Genomic DNA, 21,060 nt, shown 5'->3' with positions numbered 1-21,060 from the left:
GTGGCAGTGGTAGAACCATGGGCAGTGGTACAGGATATAACAGTGCAGAGGATGGTGGGCAACAGACCTAACATTAGCATAGGGACCGATGCTGGATGATCAGAGTAATACTCAGTGAGGAGTATTGCTAGAGCACAAACCTCGCTAAGAGGGAGTGTTGATTTGGGGTAGCATCGGATGTTCTCTAGCCACGAAATTTGGTGGAGAGGTTGGGGCACATGAGATCTCTAATACCCAGAAAGGGTTTGGGCAGATTCTAAACAGTTCAGGAGATATTAAAATAATTAATATTTTTAATGGAGTCCCTAAGTCTAAACTTAGGGAAAATAAAATATTAATGTGTATTAATATGAAACTACGTTAAAATGGTCCAAAAGACATGGATCAAGTCAGATCCAATCTTAGCCGTTGATTAGGGACTTAATCTCGGCCATTGATATGTCAACAGGAAAAGTATAAGAGGAGGTTTGAGGGTCACTTGGAGAGCACACCAAAGTGATCAGTCATTCTATTCTCTAGAGTGGGGTTTGCTAAGAGAGATAGAATTAGTGATCGGGAGTTGCAGTTGAGGGGCATTGAGTACAGAGAGACAGAGAGGCAGAGATAGTGCCCAGAGAGCAGCGCAGTAGTCGGGGAGAGTGACGCAGAGCCAGCCAGGGCTCATGCAGGGCTGTGCAGAGGCAGCTGGGAGCTACGCAGAGCCTCAAAGAGGCCAACATTGTTGACGCAGAGGGCAAGAAGGCTCTCGCAAGGCCTCCTAACGCTGACGCAGACCCATCCAGGGTGACGCAGGGCTAGCACTGGGCAAAGTGGGGCTGACGCAGTCTAGAAAAGGCTGACGCCAGGGTTTCTGGGACAGATTGGTGCTGAGGAGCTGCCGAAAGGATTATCCGGTGTTTCAGCTAGAAGATTTGTCTCAAAGTGAGAGGGATTACTGCCAAGGAAATTCTCCGTTGGATAGGCCAGTTTCGACACTCAGATTGTACTCTAATATTGCTTAATAAGAAAACCCTCAGATAGTTGCACCTGTTTTCCCACGTTGGGTTTTTCCGGGGACATTGTCCCAAAAATAATGGTGTCATATGGTGTGATTGTTTCTGTTTCCTTTAGTTGTTGATCTGTAATATGTTGAGCATGCACTAGTGTTTATTTTCAATAGTTACATTGTAAATAACTTGTTAAGTAACATAACAAGTAGGTAGGAATAAATCAGATAAAGTGCATGGAGGGTTTCTAACTAAGTAGACTTAGAAACTTCAACATTGGATGTAATAGTCATAGAATAGGTGATGAGTCATGAGGGTAGTTGAACTGTCACAAAGGGGAATGTCAAGGGTCACCCCACCCTTTGCTATAAATAGTCCCCCATAACTCATTGTATAGGCTTTTGGTCAGCCAAGCTTCTACTAAGACTATTTTGAAGAAGGCTTGGACAATATTGTAACGCGCCTTGGCTTTTCCACTGCATGGAGTTAGTACATCTCTTTGGAGGAGTAGGCGGATGTGGCTGTGACATTCTACTGATAGGGCTAGCAGGTTTACATGGTGTATTGTATGATTGTGACTTACACTTCTTTCTATAATAAAAGCCAACACATTTTCATGCATATGTTGTTATTGTAGTTGGATTGCTCCAGTTACCTTAATGATATATGTTGTTTAACTTACATACTTGTGTATGAACTAATTCACATGCAATTATATGAATCTTGTTGTTAATTTGTTGCATATGTTGTTAACGTTGTTACCATCCGTGTCGACTGTTCTACCGGACACTAGGCAGACCTTTCTCTGAACCTTGTTATATCAATTGTCACACTCGTCTCAGACTAATTCGTGAGTGCTGTTCGTGTTATCTTACCTTGTATGTTGGGACTGCTGCATTCATGTCAACTTCTCTGCTAGAAGCTGTGCATGTCCTTTGTGTGGTGTGTTCCTAGTTGAGTTGGGATTGATCCCTTTCAACCTGGAACTCACCTTCACCTTCCTCCCCCTTTGAAGTGTTGAAACCTCTCATACTCATTCTTTGACTCACTACATTAGTCACACCCTTGTTACTGACAGAGTTATCTTACTTGCCTCTGTGTGACATCGCGGTCAAGGCATTACCTTACCACCCACTGCTGGGACTCCTACACCAAACGGTCTGAGGTCTAATTGGGATTTCTTACTGGGGAGATCCCCTTGACATGTTGGCGGGTCGAGCACTATCAACAGGGTGGAATCACCCTAGGGTCTTGGGTTGAGAACCCCAATAGAGTGGAGGACATACAACATAAAGAGACATACAAACAGGCAGTGCTAATACTTAAACCACTGAAGTAGGAGGAAGAGGTATTACTTGGAGGTCCTACGTTTGAGCTCATTCCTGTAGGGTCCAAACCCTCTGCTTTTTCCAATGCCTTAAAATCTGCAACTCTTTCAAGCAGAGCATATACAACAACCGTAATAGAAAGCATGTTCATGATATAAGAGTTAGATCATATAAGCATATAAGAAAATAAGCAAATAAGCATTAACATAAGATTTTATAAGCAAATCATAACATAAATTAATGCATAAAGACCATAATCATCAGGAACAAGACATCACTTCTTTATTAATGTAAGCTAAAGAAAATATGGAAGAACTACAACTTGAGTCATCCGACGGCTCCAAGCGAAATTGTCCCCTGGATCCATCCTACCCAGGCATTAGCAATCCTCCTCCATAAGTATACACAAGGATGTCATGAAGGGATAATGGACATCTCAAGAAGGAAACAGGGTTTTCCTATGACTTGGGAGTGCAGAAGGCACAGAGATATCTTCAGACTTGATCAGGGATGTAATCAACTATAATATCAATATCTAATCTTTTCTCCTCCTTTAGGCCTTCCCATGGAGGTTTATTTATATTTCTCTAAATTAGTTTTTTCAGTTGGGAAACAGTTGGGCCACGAGCTGTAGTAGGTGAGTATCAGGTCAAACCCGTAAACTCCGCTCGAATTAAGTGAGATTATATATTTTTTAATGTTTTAACACATACACGGGTTGGGTATAGACTGACCCGCGTGTACACATGCTTTATACAGTGCAAAATCGTGTATGGGATTTAAAACATTGTTTTTTAGACTTTAGACCAAGTCTGGTAGGGAAGGGTTGCCCTAGGCCATATCATAGAGCATCAAATCTACCAAGGGTGGTAAATGGTGCTATAACACATAGTTGTAGTGAGACTTGTCTAGAATGTAGGTGTTCCACCACTTGACACTTGTTTGTGTTTGATTCTTGTCTGTGTGACTTGTTTGTCTTGTCTATGTGATCCTTGTGTTCTATCATCTAATTTTTTGAGATGAAAATAAGTTGAGTGTAATCTTTGTCTATGTGACATGTGATGATCCTTTCCTTTCCAAATTTGTGTCAAGTGGATGATTCTTCTTTAGATTGCGACTTCATTGTTATAGATGTTACAGAGCAGAGTTGAACTAAGATGAATGAAAGAGATCAGAGGAAGCAAAGATCTTTGATGCAAAAAGAAATTCCTCCCTAGCTGAGAGGGAGTGTTAAAATTTGACAACTCAAGGATGAATTTTTCCTAGAAGAAATCATATCTTTCAGTTTTGTTTGAACCACCTATAATAAAATTTCATTTCTAACAATTCTAATATGACTTTCCAAAAATAGTAAGTCACATCTCAATTTGGAAGTGACTTTCCAAAAATAGAAAGTCATGTCTAAATGATCAAGGATGATCTTGACATATGGAATCCACTTTAAAATCAAATCAATCATGATTATACAAGTCAAGAATTAGTATTTTTACACTTACTAGTATTATTATTATTTTTTTTCCACTGGAAAAATCGTAATTTTATTCATATTGAGTAAAATTACATGTTGTAGATGCTATAATAGCATATGCTATATCAAAACTTGTCCTGCTGGAAACAGGATCTAGTAATAAAGAAACTGTCTATCTATGCTTTCCTACCTTTCTTTTTTTCCACTTTCCGCCAACCTTCATTGTTGGGCATGGCTGTTACAATAGTCATTTGTGCTTCGTTTGTGGAAGCCACGATTTCTTTTTCAGAATCTGAGCTTGCTGTAGAGTATGCTCGCTTGCTGCCTCCAATTTCTTGCCCAGGGGTGTGTTTCTCACATTGCTGCTGTGGGTTGCTTGTCTTTGGATCTATTGCATATTCAATCAGATTTTCATCATTTTGTGAGTTGTGTGGAATGCTTTCTTTGCTGATTTCTGGATTATTTCTTCCATCTTCTGCTTCTTGAAGTATACTGTTGGTTTCTGTATTCTTTTCCTCTTCTATATCGTCTGCCCATGTGGCTGAAAATTGCCATCCTTTCGGCTTTGGTGGCTGTCTTCTTTTCCTATCTCTTTTGTTTTGGGGACATGCACTCTAAAGATGACCGTTTGTCGGCATATGGGGCAGCGAAAGGCAGTGTTTTCATAATCGAGTTGCTGTGCCCATTGCTTTCCATTATGGAGTAAGAGAATGTGATCTGGTAAACCTTGGCTGAGATCAACCTCCACACAGATCCTGGCAAAAGTATAGATATCCTTGGATAGGCGCTCATTGTCTACTTTTAAGAATGTCCCCAAGGCGTTGCCGATGCCTTCCAATACTCTATTGTGCCAAAAGTGTAGAGGCAAGTTAAATAATTTTACCCACACTGGCATTTTGGAAACCACCATGCTGTTTGGGTTGAAATCCGGGAACCAAGATGTCATAAAAAGGCCAGCATTACCCCAGAACCATGGTCCCTCGTTCAATGCATATTCCTTGTCCTTTATGGTGTCGAATTTGACAATAAAAAATCCCTTTGAACAGAGATGGAGATCGTAGTTCTCTGTCCATATGGAGTAAATCCATTGACGAAGGGCTTCCGGTTTGGGCCAAAAGCCATTAAACCTGCATATCACTGCTTTAGTTGAATAATCAGCATGTATTTCATTTACCTCAGGTATGGCGATTGTTAATGCAGGGTTTTGTGTTGTCTGCTCAATAATGTAGGCTCCTGGGGTTGTAGCTTGTTGTTCTGTTTTCGCTTGTGGTTCCATCTTCCCTTTTACTGCATCTTTGAAAGAAGCAGGTCCTTTTGAGCTTGTGCTGGAACAGCCTCCGCGAAGTCTTGTGCTAAGACTGATGGTTGAGTCGTTGCCAATACCGTATTCTTTTAGCTCGTGCTCCTCCTGAAGTACTTTCCCTGTGTAGATCAGGAGTTGTTTGCATGGTGGGATTCCAGTCCTTTCTTGTATCTTCTGTTTGAGTGTTTTTGTCGTCTCCCATTTCCCTATCTTGATGCATATTGTGTCCCCTCCCATAGATCTGATAAAGAGAGTAATTTTTCTTCCTTCGAGCATATTCGGTGCATGTACTTCAGGCTTCAATGTTTGGATGTTTTGCTGGTCTGGCACAATCATCGCCTCTCTCTGTTGCCAGTTCCGTTATATGGTCTAAGGCCGTGATCCAAAGCTGCGCGGAGGCTTTTTGCTATCAGGCTTCCAGATCTGGGTTTGGTGCAGATAGATCTATTTATTGAGCATCAAAACCATTTGGTCAGTTGTGGATCTGAGATTTTTACCTGCATTTTGTTTGCCGTTCTGTTCTTCTCCAGCACGTTTGGCCTGTATTTCAAGCCAAAGGGGTGTCTTGGCAGCTGTATGACCCCCAAACTGTGCTGCATGCTGCGATCCATGGCCAAAAGGAGACTGTTGGTGTGTAGGCCGCACGTCCCAGGTCCAATCATGCGCGTCCCCTTCCGACGAGATAGCCGCTCTCTTGTCTTTACTCTTTTGGACGGCTGGTTGATAAGAACCAGGGTCTAACCTTGCGGTAGATCTATGTACTTCACCGTAAAAATCGCCCTGTTTCAGGAGGAAAGAACTTACCATTGACCTGAATGGGGATCGATCTTCCGTAGTGTATTCTCTCTCTGGATCGAGTCGGAGCCAAAATATTGTCCTCTTCTCAGATTCAACCAGCCCTGCTATCGGTTTCCTGTGGGGGCTTTGTGCTGTTCTATTATATCCCCATTTTCTGGTTTGCTTCGCTACAACAGCGCCGATCTCTATTCCAGAAACCCACATAAATAGGAAAGAAACCATAATTGGCGCAGGATATTTGTCTGCAAAATTTTGCAGCGGCTTCTCTATCCCTGAAGGGACGATAGTGTCGTCTTCATCAGTTGTTGCGTCTAGGCAAACTGTCGAGGGAATGATCTGCGAGCATCTCAAAGGCAACGCTGACCCATGTAAGCTGATCGGTGTTTTATTAGCTAAAAGCGCTGACTGAGGAACTACAACATGCAACAGATCCATCCTGGTTTTCGCCTTCGATCTCCTTAGAAACCCTAACTTCAGCAAAGAATATGAAACCCTTACCCTCGACAGTACAACGAAAGCCAGTGCTAGGCGTGCAAATTCAGGCTTTGGGCTTGAGGAACCACCTAAAGATTGGCATACACAGGGCAAACGAAACGAAGCCATTGCTGTCGTAGAGATTCGATCCTCCTTGTATCGTTTCAGAACCTTATTCATATATATATATATCAAGATCTATTCTAGGTCATTGAGGCGCTTCATCCCAAGACTTTCACCTTTAATGGATTAATAGAAACGAATTCTCTCATGAAATAAGTAAATTAAATTGAGAATCTCTTATTTGGCAAATTGAACCTCTCTCTTGGAATAAAATAGTAACTCCACACTTAAGAGAATGTAACTCTTCCTCACTAATTCAATGTATGGCAAAAGTGTAACTCCTCCTCATTAAATGCACTTGTAACTCCCTCATTCAATTCGATTTGTAACTCTCACCCAATATTCTCTCATAAAGTGTAACTCTCTCTCTGCTTAATTCGAATTGCAACTCCTCAAGACATGTGTACCTCTTTCTTTATTCTTGGGATGAGTTACACTTTTCCTCAAGTAACTCCTCCCTCATGGAATTCAATTATCCTATTATTGGCTCAAGGCATGAATTCATTTTGTAACTCCTCTCCTTTCTCATCTATTTAAGCAAGAGCAAGTGAGAGTTGATGTAGCATGTTCATTGTAAAAAATGAGAGTTAGTGTTGAGTGTGTGCAAAAGAAGTGTGAGAGCAAGTGAAGAGTAAGAGCAAGGGAAGAGTTGGAGCAAGTGTGAAGGACAAAATTTGATCAAGAGAAGGAGGAGATCTTCAAGCAAAGAGAAAGAACACTTTAGCTGCAAGTTGATCAGAGATTGGTGACTTTATTCATTCTCATTCTCTCTCTCTGTACTCTGCTAAACAATTGAAGAAATCTAATAGAAGAAGAATCATTTGGGTTTTCCCCTCGTAGGTTTTTCCTTGGTCATTGGACCTAACTCTCAGTGTCTCATATTTTTGCTTGGCTGTCTTTATATGATCTTTAAGTTTATGTTCTATCTATAATTGCTGATCTAAAAAGTTGTGAAGAAGAAATCTACATTTTAAGTAATTGTAACAACATAGAACATTTAATTTTTTGCAAAGTACATTCAGTTTTTTGCAAAGTACATTCAACTTTCTGCTAAGTACATTAAGTTCTATTCAGTTTTTTGCAAAGTACATTCAATTTTCTGCAAGTACATTTAGTTTTCTGCATAGAACTTTCAAGTTTTTGCAAAGAATTTTTTAAATTTCTGCATAGAACTTTCATATTTTAACAATTCCTTTTATAGGAATGAATATATCTTCCCTAGTTGAAAGGGAGAGGTAGACACATCATTCTTGTCTTCATATTGTGAAGAAAGAATGGAGGATTTTGTAAGCATCTGATATTGATTCCGATACTTTTTGAGAATGTCGTAGGGTGTCCAATAGGTAAGAGTGGTTGAAGAGGAAATTCCTTGAGGATGTGCTATTCCAAGATAGGAATTGTCCTAAAAGGACATACCCTTTGAACACCCTGGTGGGGTATGTGCCTTGAGAGACAATGACGATGGTGTCTATTAGTCATTGGTCTCGCTAGCATGGTACTCTGATCTTGTGGAGAGATAGAACTGTTACTCAAGGCCTTGCTATGTGACAATGCTGGTTGGTATGATGAGATGCTCTGATATAAGCTAATAAGATAGCTTATGAGGTGGCTTACTAATCTGACTCTCCTTATGAGAATTATTCAGTTTGAGAATGTCCAAATACCTTGTATAGATTATGAATACCTCCCAAGTTAAGAGGGTGTGTTGAAATATGTAACTAGGTTCAGTCTTCATAGTGACATATGTAATCATGAATTTATGTATTTTGATGTAAAGGAAAAATAAAATTATTATTGTTATTTTTGAGGCATGGGTTTCATGCTCAAGGTTATTTATTTTATAGGTCAAGCACCCATTGAGTGCTTCTAGAGCTCGTCATTGAGTCAACAAGTCATAAGAGTCATTGTCATGTATGGAAGACCCTTTTGGGCATGCTATATATTGTAAAGAAAATTTATTTGAGTCAAATCTAGAGTCAAAGACCCTCCAAGACCTCATCATGGTGCAAAGAACAAGTCGGCCTCTATGAAAGGACAAGTCAGCCTAAAGGCAACAATTCGACCTAGAAAGAAGCCTATATATAAGAGACTTCAACTTCACTTGGAAGGCATCCATCCAACTCTCAAGTAGTTCGATCTAAGAAGAGAAGAAGGACGAAAAAGAAAACTGAGTACCTACCAAAGGAGAAGAAGAAAGCAAAGGTTTTTGGGATACTTTTTGGGCTAATATCCTTCACATGTGCGAGGAAACTAGGGCATCATTTGCAGCAGGAAGACCCAAATTGCAACTAAGTTGGAAGACCAAAATTAGGTGAGAAAAAGACTAAGTTTGTTGATTGAGTATTCAAGAAGGAGAAAGCTATCCAAGCAAAGAAGGAAAGGAAGCAAATTGATCTCACATGTGCATCTAGGGTTTTTGCAGAGGAAGTTGCAGGGGGTCGAAGAAGTTGCTGGGCATCGAAATTGCAGAAGAAGCAGCTGGGGGTCGAAGTTGCTGAAAGTAAATCTCATCAAGGAGAAAAGGGTTGACTTGGTCTTGGAGGGGACTTTGACAAGAGTCTTAGGTCTTGGAATTTGTCATTTGAATTTCTATAAGAAGAGAAGAGTTCTTACGGGTTTTCCTCTCAAGAGGAGAGGTTTTGGCCCTGACTGATAGCCTATATCTTGTGTCCTCTTGTTTTATTGTTTGGTAGTCGTTTGATGATAAGCACACTAATCATAATCAAGTGAAAAGAAGAAGCTAATCAAGTTAAGTAAATAATACATCACAAGTAGTTATCAAAGAAGAGAAATCACCTAATCTAGTTGCCCCTAGATTTCTCAACATTTAATACCCAGATTTGGCCCTTTTAGTTGCCTAGCAACAAATAAATTTGGCCTGACGAAAACAATGGGTGTGGCTCTTGGTCCCTTACGTCCTTCAAATTGCGTAGCGATTCATGCAAAACTGACCCTACATTCTGACAATTTAATTCCGCTGTGTCTCAAGGTATTACATTCCCCTTGTCAAATTTGACGTGATAAAGTACCCTACATGCCAATTTTCACGAAAAAAAAGTTGCATGGAGTTCCAATTCTCAGGCCCACCAAAATTAGTTCGATCTGGTTTGAGAAATTTAGGCTAGGGTTTTTGGTCCCTAGAATATTACTCAGTTTTCAGGGATCTAGAGCCTTGAATATATTGAAGATTTGGCTTCTGCAGATGTGGAAAAAAACCCTTAGGCTGGCAGGATGCACAACTTTGATATCGCTGTAATATCCCAAATTGAATATTTGGCTAATTTTCAACAAAATTCTTTATAAAAAGAAATTGTATCCATTTAACAGAAAATTGCCAGTAGAATATGACAAGTAAAAAGACGACATCTCAAATAACATGATAAATGGAAACAAGCTCAACTTTATTTTATTACTAGGCATAAGATTACATAGACATAACTGAGATGAATAAATTGGCTTCCATATAATTTGTTCTAATGCTAACCCAACCTCCAAACTGTAATTGAAAATATCACCCAAATTGGAGCTCTGTGTGATTCTTGCTCCAATTCCCAATACTGCTACTGCTGATTTTCTCTCCCAAAACACCCATTGAAGCATCGTGAGATTCCTGGGTGAAACCTCCTCAAGGGTTTTGGGTTTCCGTCCAACATACAATAGCAAGCCCGAGGGTTTCCGTCATGGGGCTATAGAAGCTGGGAACTAGGTTCTCGAGACCTCACCAAAGACAACATGCATAAATCCAAGATGTTTTCAAATGGTCTCCTCCTCTTTTATAGATCTCATGGACCCCTCTAAAAGCATTTATTTTATTATTATTTTAATCACTTAGTACATTTTCCCTCCTTTTATTTAATTAAAATACCCTTTTAATTCGAGAAAATAGTAAATCGGTCACCATCACTCCTTAGGCCACTAAAAATCAATTCCCACCATCTCATCCCATAAATCTTCTCGTTCTGGTTCCAACGGGCTTTTACACTAAGGTGTTTCGTCAAGTATTCCTCCCGGAATGCCACCTTAAGTGTATTTAATGGAGTTAGGCTCAATAATAACCCCATTTTTTGAAAGATGTCGGAATGCAATGGAACAAAAGGCAAGGTGAGTGGATGATAGACTATGCCAAGCGAATGCCATCAGATCCCATAAAAACTCCTCAACCCCATAAAGCCCCTCTAGAAGTCCTTGGGCCCATTGATGGCGTAAATTTGCTCCTATGACCTAGCTGTCTCCAACCTTGGAAGTCCATCCTGACCACGCCATAAGAGAAACCAGGAAAAGGAATGACATCCCAGTCTGAGTCAAAAGTCGAGTTGACAGGTGGCTGAGTTGAAGTCTGAGTCCAAGTTTTCAAACAATGTATAGAAGGGTCTTTTTACATATTTTATCTTATTGTCTCTAGTTTTTGATTAATTTGCAATTATACTCTATGTATACCTGATTGTTTTTCAATTTTCAAGGGTTAAGGAACACTGCATAATGGCTGTTAGATACTTAGACACTGATTCCCTTGCATTAGGAGAGGTCTATATGAAACTATTGAAATTGTAATTGGAGGGACTAGACTCAAAAGATCTGAAGGGTGAGCTTTATGCCAAAAACAGTGTTATCTTTCAGGAGAGGTGGTGTAAACTGAACTCCCCACTGCATGTGGCAACTTATGTTTTGAATTGTAAATGGTATGAAGATGAGGCTGGTAGGGTCTTATATATTTATGATTTGGAACTAAAGGAAAGATTCTTGGAAGCTTTGTAGAAAGTTTATCATCCTCTTTGAGAGTTCATTATTTGTAAAAGACCTTTTTTGCCCTTTGTTTCCTTGAGGAGCTTATTTGGTTCAAGGTTGACATGGGAAGATAGTGCAGCAATGACTCAAACCGAACAAATTGTTCGGTACATGATACATGGAGATTGAGCTCCAAAGATTTAGCAGTTGGCTATTCAACTTTTGTTATCAGTCTGTGAGCGACTTAGCATGTGAAAGGATGTTGGGCATATTTTTTGTTCCCTTTAGAGGAATAAGTTACTTGCAAAATGGGTAGAAAATTTGGTTTCTGTACACAATGGCCTATGACTACTGACACATAACTGACCAAATTATTTGCAGGGATTCAGGGACACCAATAGCTTGCTGGGGTGTCCATATAGAAGATGAAAAACAAATTGTCGATATCGAGGGGACTACAAACATAGATGGGTTGTTTGATATTGTTCACTTCACAATAGAGGAGAAAATGCATGGATTATTGCCAATGGATGATGATGATCTTCACCATAATGCACCACTGGAGAGAAGAGAAGCACTTGACAATTGGGCACATATCTCTTGCTTCATTATTATTAAAATTTTTAAAATATTGTCATTATCATTTAAGGGTGTTGGGGATATATATATATATATATATATATGTTTTATTGAATATGGGTATGAGATTTCAAATTTTAATTAGTAATGAAAATCTTTTCATTTATGTATTGAGATTCAAGTTATAGACTGCAATACTGCTTTATGTTTGAATGAACTTGAAACTTCTCTTATTTTGATGTGAATGACAATATACTCTATTTTTCAAATAGAAGATTCCTTCCTATTTTCTATTATCTCCTGGTTTCTCAGTGTTTCCCCTCTTTCCTGCTATTTCTTTGAAAGTTGGGAGACTCCTGTCTCGACTGCTAGTTCTGAAAATCTTTCCTGAGCTAGAATGTTTGTTTATCCCAACCCTTGTAACGAGTGTAAATAAAGGGGCCATGTGCACAAGGAAGGTAAGGTCGCATTACATAAGGTCCGCCCAAACCTTCACAATTCTCAGGTAAAGAAGGCCACACGAAATTCTATGTTCTGCAATATACTTATGTGGATTGGTCTGAGGTCATCTGTCTAAAAGTTGATTGCTATAAAAATTGCTAACATTTTTCTATGGGCGTGAAAGCTAATGCACCATAAGACATTATAATATAATTGAGAAAAACAATCAGAAGAGTTTGTAACCTAGAAAATCAGAAGAAAAGTCGGGAAGAATGTAAGGTGTAAAGCTCCTTCTGTTCTTAGATTGCAATCAGATTTTCCTGTCCCTTGCATATCAGGAAAGAGTTCAAATCTTATCCTACATATTAAATCCATGAATAACTATCATAAATTTTAAAATATCCCAAGGAGTTGGCTGCATATATCTTATGGCATTTAGTCATTGGAGACCCTCCTGAATTGGGTTTTCTCCATGGAACTGTTAGTTTTTGTAGCATCGGATGTGTTCTAGCCTTGAAATTTTGTGGAGAGGCTAGAATACATGAGATTTCCAAAACCCATAAATTGTTTATGGAAATTCTGCTTAGAAATGACTTAATTAGATTATTAGTCAGTTTTTAAATATTTGCCAAGTCTAAATAAACTTAGGGAATATGACTAATTAATCAGAATTAATTAAGTCAAGGTGTGAATGTTCTAGAAACCCACATGGATCAACTTCAAGTTAATCCTAGCCATCGATTAAGATCTAATATTGGTGATTGAAGTCTCAACACAGGATTATAAGAAGAAGTCGATGGGGCTTGGAGAACACACTTGAGAGGTTCAATTTCATGAGCAGATCGATTTCCAGAGTAGCAACAGTCAGTTGCCGGAGAGAGAGCCAGTGAGATCGAAGCAGTGAGTCAGGGGCAAGGACAGTGAGCCGGAGGAAAGATTTTCTAGAACCGGGGAGGCAACAACAAGTGTGTCTAATTATCCCAAAGAGGCAACACTGAGGGATTGCGCAGTGCTTCAGTCAAGCAGGTCGATTTGGAGAGAAAGAAATTTGTTCTCAGTTCCAAAGGCCAGGAAGGAGTCCCAGAGGGCCGAAGAGACAATTTTCTCAGCTTCTAGTAGAAGAATGACTTCATCAGAGTCCAATTCGAAGCAAGCTGTCTAGCCAACTACGTAGAGCAGTGCAGAGGCTAACACAGTGCTCTAGGAGGCCAAGTTTTTGATAGGGAAAGTCCAACCAGAGATTGCCTGTGGGAGAAGGGTAATTCCCTTCAAAATTTTACTCAGTTTTTCTTGCTGTTTGGATTGCCAGTTGGGCATCCATAGATGTACTTAGATTTCACTGCTGCATAATAAAATAAACCCTCACTGCTACACCGGTTTTCCCAAGTTGGGTTTTTTTCGGGGACATTGGTCCAAAAATAACTGTGTAAATTTATGTGTGTGCTAGCATTTCTTTTAGTGTTTGTTTTATCCACAGTTTTATTTGTATATGTTGCAGTGTGAGTTATTCAGTATTTGCTGTAGGAAACAGTAAATAAATTGTTAATTTAAAATAACAATTAGGAGAATAATTTCCAGTGCCTGCAATAGGATTCGGGTTTCCGAATTTTCACAGGAACCACCTTTGCACAAACCTCCTACAACTGTTTGCTAGTGCTTGTATGTTATAATCTATAAACAAACATATTTACTGTCAATACACAAATGGACGTGTTTTATGGAATGCTTTACTACATTATAGTATTTTTATGATATTATTCCTCTGGTATTATGATACTATAATTTAAATTTATACTTATAATTTTCCATCATATATTCATAAAAATTATCTCAATTTTGAACAACTAATGTATTGAAATCAACCTTAATAATATTGGGTCATGGACTAGGTTGAGACCAATGTTATAAGGATCGAACTGGACTAGCCGGTTCAGACCGTTCCGACCGTTTTGAGGCAAAAACTGGTTCGAATCAATGACTTGAACCATTTTTGTCTAGTTCGGTACAGTAAAGCCACATGTAACACATCAAGTGGGGCCTATTTTGCTTTTGTATTTTAATGTTTGTCTTAGGTGGGCACTAAGCCCATAATAGGTGCCTAATATTCAAGCATATGACCCTACTATTGCTATGCATTTCATGGTAATGTTAAATTCTTAAAGTAAAAGTCACATTAGAGAAAATTTTAGCCTAAAAGTGCCCATGAAATTTCCATGTAATTTCCATGTCATAATATGTAAACCAATCAAAATCCTTTAAATTTGAAAAGAGGTACATGTAAATATTTTGGAGGGAAAAGAAGAAAACTATTTTTTTTTTTAATTGTATTTTTGGCTTATCTCCTTATAGGTTTACTAAAATTTCAAGTGTAGACATTCGTTGGATGCGGAATTAAATTCCACATCCAACAAATACCCATTGTGCATACTTTTGAGAAGACCCACATTGATAAAAATTGCAGATGTATTAAAAAACGTGTTCAACACGTGTTTTTAATGTATTTGATTTTTTTTTTTTTTATCAATGTGAGTCTTCTAAAAAGTATGCATAATGGGTGCTCGTTGGATGCAAAATTTAATTCCACATCCAACGAGTGTCTACACTTGAAATTGGAGTAAACCTAAAAGGAGACGAGTCAAAAAATACAATTAAAAGAATAATTTTCTTCTTTTCCCTCAGATATTCATAACTATTATTTTATTATTTTTCCTTAGGAGGCCACTTTTAGGCTGAAATTTCCTTTAATGCATTCTCCTTTATCTTTCATTTTCATCCTTTTACTTTAAGAATGAAAATGAAAGATAAAGGAGAACTTCACTTTTACTTAAGTTTTTAACATTACCATGAAATGAATCAGGGTGTTTGAGATTGATATTGACCTCATTGGATTTCATATGGAGAAAGTAGAATTTTAGATCTCACTCAAAATCCAACAAACTTAACAGTTTTATAGGATTTCAGGATTGGGGGGATCGCAACACTACATTGGATTTTCTCATGTACGAGGGCATAGAACTAGGTATTTAATCAAGAACACCAAACCCTCTATGTACCTTGATGTTAGTGGCATTGGTTGTTGAACTCCTCTATCACGAGTCTACTAAAAACAACACCCATCACTCAAACAAAATCTTGACTTGACATGCTATGATTTTTCTATCTGATTTTAATGCTTTTAGAGGGTGATATTGATGACAAAGATCCCAATATAGGCAATGATTTTGATGATATGTAGGTATTTGTTGTAGCATAATTTTTTTTGGATGCTAGAGGCCATGTGGAGCTAGCTTGCTGATGTATTTTCAGTTTATAGATGGATTGCACTTGGTGCTATTTTGGTTATGTGCACCCTTACATACTATATAAATGAGAATGGTTTGGATTCATATGGATGCACATGAACATATATGTTTTTCTTTAAAATTTGAATATTTTATGTGTTTTTGGTTGACCGGTTTTTTGGTTCGGTTTCCGTACGGTTCTGACCGGCTCCCGGTCTGGGGGGTCTACCGGTGCAATGACCAGTCCGGTTCTGATAACTATTGTTGAGACATGGCATTGCCATGATGATGACTCAGGTTCAAATCCCAGTGTGCATAGAGCTCTGGAAATGAAGTCATTGGCTGAGTTTGATGGTGGTTTATATGTGTCATTGTTCACAAAAGCAGCCTTTATTGGAACTGGCTTCCACACCATATTGATATTTGGGAAAAAATGTTTTATTCGTACTCGTCTAGTTATTTAGTCTAAACATTAGAATTTTTGGGTTTTCTTATGAAGACCTCTCTTTTTCAAGCTTTTTACATTAACGTTTAATCGTCCTGTCTTAAGTACAAGATGTTATATCTCGGATGTGCTTCACTTTTCTACAAGACTTCAGTTTTGAAGTTACCATTTTTTCTTCTATGAGATCTCTTTCCCATTCTTTCATTGATGTTAATTTTACAGCTTTTGGTCATAGATTTATTATATTTTATTTGAGTGGAGTTCCTTATGTATATTTTCTTTCTTTTGGGATCACTGATCTGTACTTATATGCTGAATTATTTTTTGTTGATCCCCATCTTGCAATTTCACATTCAGCTCTCTTTCTCACTAGAAAACTGATATTGGGGCTTATTTCTATATGGTCAAAAGTTTCTAATATTCAATAATGTCATAATGTATTGCAGTGGCATCAAATGAAATTCGGAGCATTTTGAAGGACCAGGAACTTCAAAAGATAATTTTAAGGATTGATTCCTCTGAAAATGCTGAGGAGGTCTTCTATTTTTCCTTTGATATACTTGCATGCATCTTTCTATTTATCAATTATTCTATGTACATGAAAATTAAGGGGTTCATGCCAAATGCGTTGTTAATGATTATTGATGTTCTCTTAAAACTTCGATCTTATGTCTTGATAGGAACTTGATACAGCCATGGAAGGACCACATTTTAGGGAGTTCACAGAGAAGGTATTCTTTCTGCATCTTCAATCTTAGCTTTGAAGCATGCAACAAGTCATTTTAAAGTTACCACTAATGGTGGTTAACTATATCAACTATTGACAGTACACTTCATTTTACTCTTTTTGATTGTAGATATTATCAATTATCAGTCCAGAGGAGCAATCACATGTTACCCAAGCTTGATGGGCTTCAGTTGACATTTCTGTCTTCCATTATCTGTTGGAAATTTTATCTAGAACTCGTTGATTGTGACTATGACAGATTTTATGTTTAGTTGGCTTGTGAGTACTTTCCGAAAGAATGCAAATGATGTCAATGCTTTCGGTGAAAGGTCAATCATTTGTGTTACAAGTATTTGCTAAATCAGATATCTCTTCCATTGATCTTCTTCTTCCCGTTTATTTGTATATAAAATGATATAGCAACAGTCATGCACTATCAGTAAAATAAGATCATTAGAACTACATGAATTCATTTTGAAATCTATTTTTGTTACTGTTCTGTCACCCCTGGGCTACTTGGCCTTTTTACTTGGACTTTGATTGCTTTCTATCCTCAACCTAAAGTGCTACTAATAAGTTGGACTAAAACACCATAGGATTTTATTCAGTTTTATTTTGTTGCAAAGTTAGCAAACCATTTCTCATATGCTGCAAAAGATATAATTTATGGCAGCTTCACTTGTGTTTATGGCAACTTTGTTCCATTCAGTATCCCTAGAATATCAGAAATGCATATGTTTCTATGAGTTGGAGGATTGAAGTCCTTATCAAGAATCTTGCAGTCACCTGGTCATATATGTTTAATATGACTTTTTAGGATGGTGAAGTTGGATGCCATTTTGGCTTGGTAGTATAATTCTAGTTGTTTGTATGATTGTCCTTGAGATTTAGCCAATCATCAGTTGGATCTGATTCTTTTAAAGTTTTAAACAGACCTTATATGGACCCGATAAAATATTTTATTCAGAGTAGATTTTAGGAGGGATTGAATAAACATTTAGGGGAGAGGGGGGTGTACTTACACGTCGTTTTTGTGATTAACTACATTGAGCATTTAATACCCAAGGTATTTACTTTGAACCATCTCCCATGAGTGTCAATCACTAATGATCAATTTCTCATGAACTCGATTAGTCCACTTTGTTGAGTTTCAGAAATGAAAGTACGGAATTGAATGGAAGCAAAACAAACCCAAATTTTATAGTAAATTAGTCACAAGTGCACTAGAGGGAGATAACCCAAGATAACTAGACAATGAGAGAAATATGCCTGATTACAAGTGTGCTATACAAGAAAAGCAAAACTACATGTAAAAAAAAATGTGAAGAACACTAGAATGCCAAAGAGAGTGTGCTTAGGCATAAAACACTTTGTAGGAGAGATCAAGATCCCAAGATGAGATAAATAGAAATAAGAGCTTCAGTTATGTATACATACACAACCCAAGTGAGGAGTCCCCTCAAGAAGAGAGAAATCCCTTCAAGAGAGGGTTATGGCCCTGTTGCCGTAAAATCTAGTAGGCCTAGGACAAAGCCTCACTAGGTGTGGGGCAAGATCTTATGGCAACAAAGAGGAAGGGTTGCCACTATCACCTTAGCAACCTTCCTCCTCTCCTTAGTGATATTTAAACCATGAGGGAGGCTTCCCCAAATCCCCTCTAATGATAATCTAATACTAGTCTAGATGATGAGTTTTAAAGGTCTAGGGTTGCATAGAGTACTTGCAAGGGCTAAGATGACCTTAGTTTTCTATGCTAGGGTTCAAGTACTCTAAGCGTAGACCACTAAAAGGGCTGCTATAAGTTAGCATTTGGATGATATCTGGTAATATGGCCTTCAATGTCATATAGCAGCCTTAGAAAAGCTCTAAAAATGATATTTAACAAGAAAGGTACAAGAGCTTCCAATAGAGGTTAGGGTTAGGCTAGGGTAAATAGTTATATGGCTGTTATATATGCATAAACAATAATGAAAGGGGTGATGTCAGCCCTATTTAGTTATGTTAGATCACGGCCTATAGAGGCAGTCCCTAAATTATGAGCCACCCACATGCACTCAAATGACACTTTTATGCACAAATCAACCCTAGTGGCTACCCTAGCTATCTAGGAGAGAAGAAAGGAGATATAATTTATTAAGTTATATCGTGATCAATACACTCTTAGCCCAATGCCTTATCCTACTAGGGTTCAATGGAGTCTTAATTGTTGAAAAGTGTAATGACATGTGTAATTGATGTAAAGAAGAAAAATAAAATTATTTTTGTAATGCTTGTCTCATGGGTTTCATGAGCAAGGAATTTTATTTTAGTTAAGGCTCCCATTGTGAGCCTTTAGGTGTTGTCATAAAGTCTAGGGAGTCAATGTCGTGTTAAAGACATGTTACATATTGTAAGAAGTAATTTTGAATGTGTCAATAACCCTCCAAGACCTTGTTAGAAGCTATTCATCATGTTGGCCTAAGGATATTTCGAGAATGACATGTCAGCCTAGGCTCCAGTTCAAGTCGGCTTATTATGGATGCACAAACCACTATAAATAGGGAAACTCGGCCTCATTTGAAGGACACAATTTTGGTCAAGGTCTAAAATAAGAAAGAAGTGCGAAATGGTCAAGGAAGATAACCTCATAGCCAACGAGAAGAGGAAGGGAAGAGCGAAGTTGTTTGGGTTTGTTTTCAGGATGATGTCCATCACACGTGTGAGGAGAAGTATCATATGCTGCAAGAAAAGTCGAAGTTATCTCAGTCATCAAAGGAGGCCGAATTAACGAAGAAGTCTAGTCAAGGATGTAAGACGACTTGAAGGAGAAGAAGTTTCCATCTTAAACGAAGGGACCAAGGGTACAAACTTGTTGGCAATACTTTCCATGTGCTGCAAGAAGGATCCCTGAAAGAGATGAGAATTGCAAGAAGTTAAAATATGAAGGGTAGCCGAGAAGGAGAGAAAAGATAGCAGTTTGATCATCGTTGACTCAAGAAGGAAATATCAAGCTAAGAAGCCTTGTGACTTGGTCTTGGAGAGGTGAATAGGTCAAGGGTCTTGGTCTTGGTATTTGTCAATTGAAGTCTCTATAAGAAGAAGAATTCGTTTGGGTTTTCCTCTCAAGTTAGAGAGGTTTTGGCCCTAGTTGGTTGCCTACATTCTGTGTCTCTTGTCTCTTTATTGTTTATGCATTGGTAGTTTGATGAAGAAGAACATAATAATAATCTAAGTAAAGAGAAGACCCTAATCTAAAGAAGTAAAAAACATTCACAAGCAGTTATCATTAGAAGAGAAATCACCTAATCTTGATGTCATAGATTTCTCAACATTAATTGCACAAATTCAAGAAGGATATTGATGAAGGGGGATGCCACCTATAAAACCCTAGCTATTGCTTTTGTGGGGGAAAATTAAGTATAGGGTTTGCACATTAAGTGTTTCCCTATAGGCCTTAGAGGGGACAATTTTACATGCAATATTGAAGCAAAATTTCAACAATGATAAATCATTCAGTCATGGAATAATTGGAAACTTTATACATAAAGCATGCAAAATATCAATAATAGACAATAAACTTACAAAATCCTCCACAAAAGGCACTTCTTTCAATCCAAGGACAATGGCTGCATGTAAAAATCACATCATTTAGCAAGTCACACTAAGAAAGATCACATTTTTCCCAATGTAGTGAAAAAAACTAGCTCGCACTCTCTTAGAGAGGAATATAATTCAATGTGTGATGATGAGAAAAATAAATGAGGGGAGGCTCTATTTATATGAGTCTTATCCCACTTATTTTTACAATAATTAGACTAAGAAGCCCTATTGACAAGTTTACTTTAAGTGTTCCACAAGAAAGAGGTTACAAGCCAACCTCATAGCTCAAAAATATAACAAAAGTGCCATAGATGTCCACACATGGGAGAATATCCTCCTCAAGCATGACACCATCCTCCAATTGAGCTCTAGAACCCACAAAATGGTGTGGTATGGGCTATTGAGTGATCTACACTCCAAGATGCATCTCAAAGATCATGTGCAACCCTCCAAAGTGCCTCTATGCCCTACACCACCCACAAATGAGTAAGAGGGGTGATGTGGCGCTCTCTCACTGAAGCAATGGGGGCTCCAAAGTGATCTGCACGCCCTCCCCTATCATCTCAAGGATGACCATCATCATCTGGGCTCTGGAACAAGTGAGGCCTATTAAACAATATCAAGGCTAACTTGGGGGCATCCTCGGTCCACTGGGCAAATCATCAATATCTCTAACACCAACCTTTAGGGGCTCAATGTTTCAACATCCGGGGGTTCCTTGGGGTGTCACACATCATGTGGGGTCATCAAGCAACCCAATACTTTTCTCTAGATGGGTAACAATGGATCGACACGGCCATACT

At 38.3% G+C, this 21,060-nt stretch overlaps 1 protein-coding gene across 1 annotated transcript in view; it reads left to right on the top strand.

Moving 5' to 3' along the window:
- LOC149167905 (uncharacterized) overlaps positions 1-17,171 on the top strand; it is a 169,746-nt gene extending 152,575 nt beyond the window's left edge. The window contains exons 6-8 of the mRNA XM_089431613.1: positions 16,398-16,486; positions 16,632-16,682; positions 16,809-17,171. Of these exons, the coding sequence (XP_089287739.1) occupies positions 16,398-16,486; positions 16,632-16,682; positions 16,809-16,859 (191 nt within the window). The 3' untranslated portion in view covers positions 16,860-17,171. The remainder of the gene's footprint in view (positions 1-16,397; positions 16,487-16,631; positions 16,683-16,808) is intronic.
- The last annotated feature ends 3,889 nt before the right edge of the window (positions 17,172-21,060 follow it).

This window comes from Pinus tabuliformis, chromosome 5_1 (genome assembly GCF_031772625.1).
Source record: "Pinus tabuliformis cultivar Carrire ecotype Pingquan chromosome 5_1, CPIR1, whole genome shotgun sequence".
NCBI lineage: Eukaryota > Viridiplantae > Streptophyta > Pinopsida > Pinales > Pinaceae > Pinus > Pinus tabuliformis.
The sequence above is the reverse complement of the archived record's forward strand: the minus strand, read 5'-3'. Positions and strand labels throughout refer to the sequence as shown.